Source organism: Scylla paramamosain, chromosome 34 (genome assembly GCF_035594125.1).
Source record: "Scylla paramamosain isolate STU-SP2022 chromosome 34, ASM3559412v1, whole genome shotgun sequence".
Lineage (NCBI taxonomy): Eukaryota > Metazoa > Arthropoda > Malacostraca > Decapoda > Portunidae > Scylla > Scylla paramamosain.
The window spans coordinates 14,095,220-14,107,354 of record NC_087184.1 but is presented as its reverse complement, the minus strand read 5'-3'; the positions used below and the strand labels follow the sequence as shown (position 1 = coordinate 14,107,354).

The following is a 12,135-nucleotide window of genomic DNA, read 5'->3' as shown; positions in this document are numbered from 1 at the left end:
AAAAGGAGAAAAAATACTCCAAAAAAGCCTCAAAAATAGACGCAGGTAAAATGTGTAAACAGGCAAGAGGAAAAGAACAAAAAAAAAAAAAAAAGAAAAACAAGCTAAAAATGTACGTAGGGGAACTAAGAACAAGGGATCTCTCTCTCTCTCTCTCTCTCTCTCTCTCTCTCTCTCTCTCTCTCTCTCTCTCTCTCTCTCTCTCTCTCTCTCTCTCTCTCTCTCTCTCTGACAAACACACTGACAGCTTACCACCTTAGTCTTCGTGTTGTTATTGTTGTCACTATTGTTTGGGGAGCCGGGGGTGGTGGAAGAGGGGGCGGGGGAGGAGGGGGAAGAGGAGGAAGAGGAGGCGGAGGAGGAGGAAGAGGAGGAGGAGGAGGAGGAGGAGGGGACCTGCGGGGTGCGGTTGGTCAGTAAGTGGGTATTGTCACCACTCGGCACGCGGTTTGTCAGTAGATGGTGTTTCCCTGCTGTGGTGGCTTCCCTCACCCACTGCTGAAGGTGGAGGGAACAGTGGAGGAGTGGAGGAACCGAGGGAGGGAGGGAGGGAGGGAGGGGAGGGAGGGAGAGAAGCAATCGTGAGTGTTTTTTTGACATATCTTTCTCCATTTATTGTTGCTATTGTATTTTTATTGATTTATTTTCTTTCGCTCTTTCTCTACATTAACATTTTATCTTCAGTGTGTGTGTGTGTGTGTGTGTGTGTGTGTGTGTGTGTGTGTGTGTGTGTGTGTGTGTGTGTGTGTGTGTGTGAAAAGAAAGAGAAATGCAGAAAGCTTACGAATGATGATAAATTTTGGTAGAAGAGAAGGAAAGGAAAAAAAAAGTAGAAGCAAGAATCATATAACTCGGGGTCTCTTATCGGGAAATTCTGGGAAAAAAAGAAGAAAGAAAAAGGAAATGATAAGAGAAACACAAATAAGTCTAATTGGGAAAAAAATATTAGGAAAAGTTTGTACACAATACTGAAAGGTGTCGTTTTAAAACAACACTTGAGGAAGAATTCATGGAGAAGGACGTTGCAATGTACTAAGGTGCGTACTAACTGTAGTGCGTGGCCAACACAGTAATAGAGAACACCTACTATAATAATAATAATAATAATAATAATAATAATAATAATAATAATAATAATAATAATTTCATTCTCACCCGAGGACATATTCTACAAATTAGCGTAAAAACTTTGTTAATGTGTAAAAAATATACGAAATGCAATTATATAAACAAAATACTAAGTAAAAATATTAAAATCAAGAATTCAGTTATAATAATAATAATAATAATAATAATAATAATAATAATAATGATGATAATAATACCCAGATACCATGGCCTGTATTTTGAAACGCTTTCTTTCCACATCAGATCAGGACTGTTTTCAAAGGCCACAGAGACGCCTAGACTGCTTGTCGTGGAGGCTTTTCCTGATGATGGTGCCGAATGCTTATTAAATTATTACTAGAATCATGAAAACACTTGAAGATCGCATCAACTTCCACTCAGCTCTGTTAAACCATCACTAGCATCACGAAAACACACTTGAAAATCCCACTAACTTCCATTTAATTTTGTTAAACCATCACTGGAATCATGAAAATACCCTTGAAGAACACACACTGCATTTACATTTTTATACTTCACTTGAAGTTTCTGAAAAAAAGCGATGTTTTTAAATCCTTACGAAATGTTTTTCTTTTTAACTTGTCTTCAGCCCCGTAAGGAAGAGAGAGAGAGAGAGAGAGAGAGAGAGAGAGAGAGAGAGAGAGAGAGAGAGAGAGAGAGAGAGAGAGAGAGAGAGAGAGAGAGAGAGGTGTTTGGTGTGAGATACATAGTATAATTCTGTTTGCCAACGAGAAAATAATGTTGGCAGCAGCAGCAGCAGAAGCAGTAGTAGTAGTAGTAGTAGTAGTAGTAGTAGTAGTAGTAGTAGTAGTAGTAGTAGTAGTAGTAGTAGTAGCAAGAAATGCTGAATGAACGACGAACGAAATAGAAAATTATAATGATATTTTAAAAAGTAACTTGAACATATAGGGGGGAAGGAAGAGGAGGAGGAGAAGCCCTTCATATTGTTAAAAAGTGAGGAGTGGAAAAGATTGAAGAAAGAGAATAGGAGAGAGGAGTTAACTAGTCATTCTGTGCGAGAGGGGGATTAAGAGTAGGAGGAGGAGGGAAGAGGAAGATTAGGGTCAAGGAGAGACTGTAAGGAGCTGAGAGGGATTTTAAAGGAGAGAGAGAGAGAGAGAGAGAGAGAGAGAGAGAGAGAGAGAGAGAGAGAGAGAGAGAGAGAGAGAGAGAGAGAGAGACTAAAACAACAATTTAGAACAAGAGGACGAGAAAGGAAAAAAAATAAAAGTAAAAGAAAATATGACGAGGCTTATGCGAGAAGGACGCAAGACGAAAACAAGAGACGGTCGTAATTGAAGCATAAACAAACATGACTCACGAAAGCAAGGCCATCAAAGTCAAGAACTCAAGCACAAAATCTCACTGTAAGGTCAACTGACGGACTTAATTAAGACACTGGTGGTGGCTGGTGCGTGGCTCACTGCGGCGTAACTGTGCTGCGTTTCTAAAGGGTTCGGATCCTCCTCAGAGTTCGTCTGGATGGGATCGCAAAGGTAAATAAAGGAAGAGGAAACTGCACTCTTGTATGTGCGTATTGCTGTCTTGTTTTGAAACGTGCTGGACTGGAAACTAACGGTGCATTGCTACGGATTCTTGATATGTAAGATAATACTGGAAAAAAAAAAAACTAACCAGGTATAAGAAATGAATGAAGAAACAAAACAAAATTATTGAACTATTTTGACAGCGTAGAAAAGTGTTAATCCGTAGGTAAAAAAGACTGACACACACACAGCTTTGCATTCTCATCACTCAGGGTTATACCAAGTTAGAGTTTTCTCAATAGTACCTACATTTACCGAATACTGTTGTTTATAAACGAAAAAAAAAATTCTAGATAAAGCAATGTGTATTTAAAGTATTATACATGACGTAAGAGAAAGTTTATGTGTGAAGTGAAAGAAAACATGCTTGTAACGGATCTGACAAGAAAGAGCAGAGGGCGAAGTGCGTGGGAGAAGGCTGATCCGCTGTGGCGATCCCTAAGGGAGCAACCCGAAGATGATGACACAGTCTAATGGAGAGGGAGAAGCACGGGTGTCTGGCTCGCTTCAAGTCTGGCCGATCTCTCTCTATGCATTATATTATCTTTACTTTAAATACACGCTTTCTTAATAACTTTTCAATCACCAGCAGTTGTCTTTCCTTTTTTTTTTTCATTTTCTTTTCGTTTCTTTTCTTGGCCACTCCTTCAATAAAGAAGATAACATTATTGGTGGCAGCGGTAGGATACATGAAAAACAAGGAAGATGACACTGCGCAAGGCTAACACAATCGGATTAACCAAACATAAATAATCTAGTATCTTACAGCATAGTATGTCATACGTTTCAAAACCAGACGGTAATACATAGACCAAACAGGGAATGGGAGCATCAGTCAGTGGCTAGGTTACCATGTTCGCTTTTCCTCACTGACTGAATTACTGTGACAGGCTTCGTGACACAGACTATAATCAAGGTATTCATTAAATATTCATACTTTCAGCGTTATAATGTATAAAACACCACTGTGGTAGACGATTTTTATAAATGCATTGATACTATTTAATTATTTTTTCATATTGCACTGCTAATAAAAATAGATAAACGAGTGCAGGAATAAATAAAAAAAAAAAAGGGTATCACATATAAAGGATATTTTCCCAGTATCGCTAGAATAAAGAGCGATGTGGAAATATTTTTTTCAAAGCCTCGCAAAAAAAAAAAAATGAAAAGCAAATAATAAAGAAAACACCGAAAAGATTAAATATTTTCCTTCCTCGCTGAATAAACTCTTTGCAGCATTTATTCTAAAACTAGAAAAAAAAAATGCATGTTGGCTCTTTTCTCGTCAGCACTCTCGTGAAGGTTTCAGTTGAGTGTTGCACATCGAAAACAAAAGCGCAGCGACACCAACACTTCTACCACCACCACCACCAACAACACCACCACCACCAACACTACCACTACCACCACCATTACTGAGAAATAGCCTTTTGTTTTTTACATAATTTCCAGTAATAATAATAATAATAATAATAATAGTAATAATAATAATAATAATGATATTAATAATCTATCCTTTTCCTTTCCTAAGAATATGTTATTAGAGTTAAATAAAAAGAATCTATATATATCACATACAAATAAACTAATATTTTCCTTTCCCGAGAAGAGAGAGAGAGAGAGAGAGAGAGAGAGAGAGAGAGAGAGAGAGAGAGAGAGAGAGAGAGAGAGAGAGAGAGAGAGAAAAAAATATGATAATAGCATAATGAAGGATGAGTGACAGTGCAAGGTTACGAGACCAACAACAATAATAATAATAATGGTAATAATAATAACGACAACAACAACAATATTGATAAAAGTCTTTCCCAAGATGGCGTCCTGCTAGTTCTCCCACATGACACCAGAAAGACAAGTTATATGCATGGAATGTCGCGGGACGGGCCACTGTGGAAGGGAAGGGAGCGAAGGGAAGGGGAGTGAAGGGAAAGGACACGTGGGCGAAAGGGTAAAGACAAAAACCGGATTACTTATACATTGTGTGCGATCCGATCCTCTGTGAACGATGCGGATTTGTTTTATTGTTGCTGTTGGTGGGTTTGACAGTGTTGAATTACGGGGGAAGGAATGGAAGGGAAGGTGAGTGAAGGTAGACACGTGGGCGAAAGGGAAAAGGCATGAACCGGATTACTTTAAAGTGTGTGCGATCCGATCCTCTGTGAACGATGCGGATTTTTTTTATTTTTTTTTATTGTTATTGTTGTTTTGTTAGTATTGAGTTACAAGTGAATGAAGGAGAAAAATCGTGTTTCTACCTATTGTTATTATTATTATTATTATTATTATTATTATTATTATTATTATTATTATTATTATTATTATTATTATTATTGTTGTTGTTGTTTTTGTTTTTATTTATATTATTATTGTTAATGAGCGTTTATGGTTTGGAACACTCGTAGAAAATTAAATAAAAGGAAAAAACACACACACAGAGAGAGAGAGAGAGAGAGAGAGAGAGAGAGAGAGAGAGAGAGAGAGAGAGAGAGAGAGAGACACAAAAAAGAATCATAAAAAACACTTTCCTTTAAAAAAAAAAAAAAGATAAATAAAGATGTCAGCCATAACCCAACCTAACCCTAATCTGAGCCTAACCTACCGAAACCTAACCTACAAACTGACAAAGATTTTCACCTCATAAAGAAACTTCCTTTCCTAGAGTGAGGAGTTGGCGCCATGTACAAGCTTCCTTCAGATGGTTTTATTCCTTGCATCTTCCTCTGTGACTCCCATCCATCCTTTGTATATCTCTGCAGTTCCACCCCTCCATCTCACTCCCTGTCTTTTCAATCTTCGCCATATGACCACAATGTCGCGATGCCTTCCCTTTATAAATCAATCAAACTCGATCTTCATCCCTTTAAACTTAACATATCTGGAGTGCCACATGAATGCCGCTGTTTTTACCTTATCGTCGTGTTTCTTCTCGATGTTATGCTCGGTGATGTGCTGCAGGTGGAGGTCCTTCTTGATCTCGTGCTGTCCCTGGGCGGGGTTAGCGGCGGCGGGGGCTACAGGGCGGCGGGCTTGGGCTTTCTTCCCGTGGTGGGCCTCCGTCTTGTGGGGCTGCACGTGCTCGCCTGCCCAAAGACACAGAGGACACGTGTTTAAAATTGAGGGCGTGTCTTCAGAATCTTGATGCGTGTTTGAAATTGGCATGGGTGTTGAAAATTTTGGAATGTGGGTGTTTAAAATCTAGGTGTGTTCAAAATTAAGGAGTGGGTGTAGAAAAGTTATTGGGTGTGTTTAGAATTTAGGGCATGCGTGTTCAAAATCTAGGCGCGAGTTTAGATTTTAGCTGCGCGTTCGAAATTATTGTTAAAAAAAAAGATACAGAAATGGACGTTCAGAATTTAGATGCGTGTATTGAATTTAGAGGTTTGTTCAAGATTTAGGGAATGCTCTTTAAAATTTACGGAGTGCGTGTTTAAAATTTAGATGTATGTTCAGAATTAAGGTAGCGCGTTCAGAATTCAAGGACACGTCTATCAAAACTAAGAGAATACGTCTTTTTTTTTTTCTTTTTTGTATAATTTTCCTTTTTTTTTTTTTTTTTTTTGCATCTTTCTCTTGTCTACAACTTACATTATTTCAGAAGGAGTAAAAAAGACTTCAGAAAATCAAACACTGGCTTTCCTCTCAGATCACCTATCCCTGTTTTTTTTTTTTTCTTTGGGAACGGAAATATGAGTAGGCTTCTTTTTTATCCCATTTTTTCCTCTCTCTCTCTCCTTGGCTGTCCTCTCTTACACGTTAAAGAAAAAAATTAAACAAGGTCGGCCAAGGACTGCAAAAGCTACACCAGAAATTAAAGTCACGCATTCAATGTCCGTCACAAAAGTGCCAGTGTGCTTCTTAGGTGTCACATTCCTTCATGCCCATCTCTAAGTTCCCAAGAACCCCTCCTTGAAATACTAGAACCCTGGCCAAGTACATGAACCTTCTCTCAGCACCCAGAACCCTTTCCTGGGACAATAGAACCCTCCTGCCAAGTACCACAACTCTTTCCCCGCTGCCAGAACCCCTTCCGTGAGACACAAGAATCCTACCCAAGGACAAGAACCCGTCCTTAAGACACTAGTACTCTCCCCAAGGACAAGAACCTCTTCTCAGCACCCAGAATCTTTCCCTGATACAGTAGAACTCTGCCCAAGTACAAGAACCTTCTCTTAGCTCTCAGAACCTTTCCCTGACATAACAGAACTCTCCCCAAGGACAAGAACCCCTCCTTAAGACACTAGAACCCTGACCAAGTACAAGAACCTTCTCTTACTACCCAGTACCCTTCCCTGGGACATTATAACATTCCCGGCAGTCTCTAGAACTCTTTCCCCGCTACTTAGCCCTCTTCAAAGGACAAGAACCCCTCCTTAAGACACTAGAGCCCTTCCAAAGTACAAGAACTTTTTCCCAAAGCCCTGAACTCTTCTTTGAGACAACAGAACCTTCCTCCAGGTACCAGAAGCCTTCCCCTGTGACACTAGAACCCAATCCGCAAGCTGCTGTAACCCTCCCCTACCTCATAGAACACTAGCAGTGGAAGCAGAACCCTCCTCTCGAGATAAGAACTCTGGTGTAGGGGACGCGGTACTTACGGCGATGGTGGTCATGTTCCATCCGGTTCGTTAGCTTGTGTTCCCGTGTCCTCTTCGGCTGGTGGTTCCTCTTCCCCTCATTGTGGGGCTGTGGGGAGGGAAAGAGGATATTAGTGATAGGGCTGCGGGGAGGGAAAGAATTTATTTTTATTTTTATGTAAGATGGGCACTGGCAATAAAAAGTTCGTAAAAAAAATATAAAAAAGCCCACTTGAGTACCAGTCCTCAGCGCGAAGTCAAAAAGAATAATAAAAAAGTTGAAGGATAAGTGTCTTGAAGTCATAGGAAGGAGGAACAACAGAAACAGAGAGGGAGTTCCAGAGTTTACCAGAAAAAGGGATGAATGATTGAGAGTAATGGTTAACTCTTGCATTACGGGGGTGGAAAGAGCTGGGATGAGAAAAAAATAGTGTGCAGCGAGGTCGCGGGAGGATGGGAGACATGCAGTTACCAAGGTCAGAAGGGCAGTTAGCGTGAAAATATCGGCAGGAGATAGCAAGAGATGCAACGCTACGACAATGAGGGAGAGGCTGAAGATAGTCAGTTATCGGATGTGGGAGGGAAAGATGAGTTAGTGAACGGGTGTGGGGAGGGAAAGAAGAGTGGGGGGACGGAGGTGTTTTAGTGATGGGGTGATGTGGGGAGGGTACGGAGGTGTGGGTACTCTTCTCCCTCCTCCTCCTCCTCCTCCTCCTTCAGTGACTCATTAATTCAGTCGAGTTTTGATCTTAATGTGTCGAAACTTTTAATTAAGTGTTCCGCGGATAACGTTATAGAGAGAGAGAGAGAGAGAGAGAGAGAGAGAGAGAGAGAGAGAGAGAGAGAGAGAGAGAGAGAGAGAGAGAGAGAGGGTATCTTTAACTTTTCGTTTTTATTTGCTGATTCAATTCCTTCGATCTTTCCCCTCGCTTTTCTTCACTCCCTCCTCCTCCTCTTCTTCCTCCTCCTCCTCCTCCTCCTCCTCCTCCTCCTCCTCCTCCTCCTCCTCCTCCTCCTCCTCCTCCTCCTCCTCCTCCTCCTCCTCCAATAATAAGTTAAGGCTCCTGGATCTACTTGAAGATTATATCAAAACTTTGTCACCCTAACCCGATTGCACTCTCCTTCCTTCCATTCTTCCATCTCTCTCTCTCTCTCTCTCTCTCTCTCTCTCTCTCTCTCTCTCTCTCTCTCTCTCTCTCTCTCTCTCTCTCTCTTCGTTCTTCTTTCACTCACTTTTTTCCTCTCTTTTTCTATCTGTCCATTCATTCATTCATTCATTCATGTCATTCATTCATTCATTCATTCATTCATCTATCCTTCCTTTCTTCCTTCCTTCATTCTTTCATTCATTTCCCCCATAATTTTTTTCTTTTAAGTCTTTCATTTCATCTCTTCTTTACTCGTTATCTTTTATCATTCCTTTTTTTATTCATTTTTTTCATCGTCAATATATTTTTTTCCTCATTGAATTTTCTGTTGCATCTCTTCCTCATTTCGTCCTTACTACTTCCCTTCCTTCCATTCCCTTCCCCCCTTTTTTTTTTTTCATCCCTTCTGAACCTCTCAATGCTTCTTATTTATTTATTTATTTTTTTCGATATAAAACTGATGTCAACTTAAAAAAAATAATAATAATGAAGTTTAGCTATTTAAATGTAAAACTAAAATTTGATGTTTTTTTATATTTTATTTTATTTTATTTTTTTATAGTTTACGCTTCGTTGTCAAATTGGTATCATATTAAAAGACCTAACTTGATTTATTTATTTATTTTTTTCTATATGCTAATTAATCTTATTACGTGTATTTTTTTTTTTTTTTGTTTTATCCCTTCTTCATTCTTTCACTCCTCTCCCTCTCTCCTTTTCCACTAACCTTCCTCTTCCCTCTCCTCATTTATTTATTTTTTTCTACTTTAATCTTTCCATCTTATTACTCGTATTCTCCTGTGCTTTCTTTCATCCTTCTCTCTCTCTCTCTCTCTCTCTCTCTCTCTCTCTCTCTCTCTCTCTCTCTCTCTCTCTCTCTCTCTCTCTCTCTCTCTCTCTCGTTTTCCACATGTCTTTCACCTTCCTCTCCTCATCTTCCTTTCCTCCTTTCCTCTCCCCATCTTCCTTTCCTCCTCCTTTCCTCTCCTCACCTCCCTCCACTCCCTCTCTCCTTTCTTCAGAGATAACAATGCTAAGGATAATAACATCAACAATAACAACAAAAACAATCATTATATTCCAATTAAGACCGGCGTCATCATTATATAGAGGAGAGAGAGAGAGAGAGAGAGAGAGAGAGAGAGAGAGAGAGAGAGAGAGAGAGAGAGAGAGAGAGAGAGAGAGAGAGAGAGAGAGATGCCTTTGAAGAAGTGGAGGAACGAAAAGTGGAGATGAGAGGAGGAGAAGATGAAGAGGAGGAGGAGGAGGAGGACGAGGAAGAGGAGGAGGAGGAGGAGGAGGAGGAGGAAAGAACCCACTGAAGTTCTCCAATATTGGCAGAGTCACATTAATGCTTCTCCTCCTCCTCCTCCTCCTCCTCCTCCTCCTCCTCCTCCTCCTCCTCCTCCTCCTCCTCCTCCTCCTCCTCCTCCTCCTCCTCCTCCTCCTAATCAGGTACCTAACCTCAAAGGGGAAAAATAGTATCTTACTTTCAAGACAGACAGGTAAGACAAGTATGGAGGAGGAGGAGGAGGAGGAGGAGGAGGAGGAGGAGGAGGAGGGGGGTAAACAGAGGACGGTAGGTAAGAAAGGTCAAGAAGAAGGAGGAGGAGGAGGAGGAGGAGGAGGAAGAAGGGTAAAGATAGAGAGATGGCTACGAAAGACGAGGAAAAGGAGGAGGAGGAGGAGGAGGAGGAGGAGGAGGAGGAGGAGGAGGAGGAGGAGGAGGAGGAAAAATTAATTAGAAAACAGACAGACCGACAGACAGGCTGATACACACACACACACACACACACACACACACACACACACACACACACACACACACACACACACACACACACACACACACACACACACACACACACACACACACACACACACACACACACACATAATTACAGTCATTAAAATGGTCTGTGAAGTGTTATCAGGAAGTAGGAAAGTGAGGAGGAGGAGGAGGAGGAGGAGGAAAAAGAAGAGAAATAGAAGGAGGAAGAGGAAGAAGAAGAATAGGAGAGAGAAATGTCGAATTGATCAATGTTGTCATTATTACGTATGACATTCTCTCTCTCTCTCTCTCTCTCTCTCTCTCTCTCTCTCTCTCTCTCTCTCTCTCTCTCTCTCTCTCTCTCTCTCTCTCTCTCTCTCTCTCTCTCACCATCATTACTGGAAATCGATTCTTCTGAAAGCAATGTTGGTGATGTGCCTTTACACCTCTCTCTCTCTCTCTCTCTCTCTCTCTCTCTCTCTCTCTCTCTCTCTCTCTCTCTCTCTCTCTCTCTCTCTCTCTCTCTCTCTCTCTCTCTCTCTCTCTAAATATCCATTGACCCTCATCTCCTTCGAGGGCACTCCACGTGTCTCTCTCTCTCTCTCTCTCTCTCTCTCTCTCTCTCTCTCTCTCTCTCTCTCTCTCTCTCTCTCTCTCTCTCTCTCTCTCTCTCTGACCTTTCTTATGTCTCCTTTGATCTTTATTTCCATGTTTTTTCTCACATTTCTTCCTCCTACTCCTCCTCCTCCTCCTCCTCCTCCTCCTCCTCCTCCTCCTCCTCCTCCTCCTTTTTCTTCTTTTTCTTCTTTTTCTTTTTCTTCTTTTTCTTCTTCTTCCTCCTCCTCCTCCTCCTCCTCCTCCTCCTCCTCCTCCTCCTCCTCCTCCTCCTCCTCCTCCTCCTCCCTTTCTCGGAAGATTTACGAGAAAGGGAAAAACTAATTTCTCAGAACTGTTATTATCGTTTTTTCCTCTCCTTTTCTCCCGAAATTCTGACCCCGTACATGGGAGGGAGGAAAGAGGAGAAGGGAGGGAAGGTATTGGATGGAGAGAGAGGAAGAATAGGAGGAGAGATAAATGCACTGGAAGGAACGACAGAGAGAGAGAGAGAGAGAGAGAGAGAGAGAGAGAGAGAGAGAGAGAGAGAGAGAGAGAGAGAGAGAGAGAGAGAGAATTATTACGCCTCACGCTTCCTTCGCCATTCTATTGTTTTTCCAAGGCTTAACACACACACACACACACACACACACACACACACACACACACACACACACACACACACGTGACGGGCCTAGGTGAGTGTGACGGCAGGTGTCTCAGTGTGAGGTAACCAGGGTGACGGTGGTGAGGCGTGGCAACACTGTCAAGGCGATAAGGGTAACGTGGCAACGCTGTAAATAATATATATCACGTTTTCTGTTTTCACTTTTTTCTCTCGATGGATTTATTTTATTTTTTTTTTGTTATTATTTTTTCATTTTTTTTCGTTTTTGTTATTTTTTTCCCTTTTAATTCGTGAGTTTTTTTTTATGACTTTTTGGTATTATTATTTTTATTTGTTTCATCCGCCAAGTCTCTCTCTCTCTCTCTCTCTCTCTCTCTCTCTCTCTCTCTCTCTCTCTCTCTCTCTCTCTCTCTCTCTCTCTCTCTCTCTCTCTCTCTCGATGTCGTCTCATTTTGCTTTCCTTCTCTTTCCCTTCCCCTCATCTTCTCTCCCTCTCCTCTCCCCTTCCTGCACCTCACTTTCCTCTCCTTTGTTTGAAGGCACCGAAGAGAGAGAGGGAGGGAGAGAGAGATGCAGTGCCTTTCTCTCTCTCTCTCTCTCTCTCTCTCTCTCTCTCTCTCTCTCTCTCTCTCTCTCTCTCTCTCTCTCTCTCTCTCTCTCTCTCTCTCTCTCCCTCCGGCGGCACACACACACACACACACACACACACACACACGAGGTTCATGTGTCGTTAGCGCTAAAC

General features: G+C 41.4%; 2 protein-coding genes across 4 annotated transcripts in view; one reads left to right on the top strand and one right to left on the bottom strand.

Annotated features, from left to right (window-relative positions):
* LOC135089972 (TBC1 domain family member 2B-like) overlaps positions 1 to 12,135 on the top strand; it is a 53,907-nt gene that overhangs the window by 12,589 nt on the left and 29,183 nt on the right. The gene's annotated exons all lie outside the window — the stretch shown is intronic.
* The window catches only part of LOC135090224 (trinucleotide repeat-containing gene 18 protein-like), a 34,145-nt gene that overhangs the window by 4,302 nt on the left and 17,708 nt on the right, over positions 1 to 12,135 (bottom strand). Inside the window, exons 2-4 of one of the 3 annotated variants that reach the window (XM_063986735.1) lie at positions 7,274 to 7,361; positions 5,586 to 5,758; positions 253 to 498 (exon numbers count right to left, since the gene is read on the bottom strand). In XM_063986735.1, the coding sequence (XP_063842805.1) occupies positions 253 to 498; positions 5,586 to 5,758; positions 7,274 to 7,361 (507 nt within the window). The remainder of the gene's footprint in view (positions 1 to 252; positions 499 to 5,585; positions 5,759 to 7,273; positions 7,362 to 12,135) is intronic. The other 2 variants (XM_063986736.1, XM_063986737.1) reach the window with 2 other exon arrangements.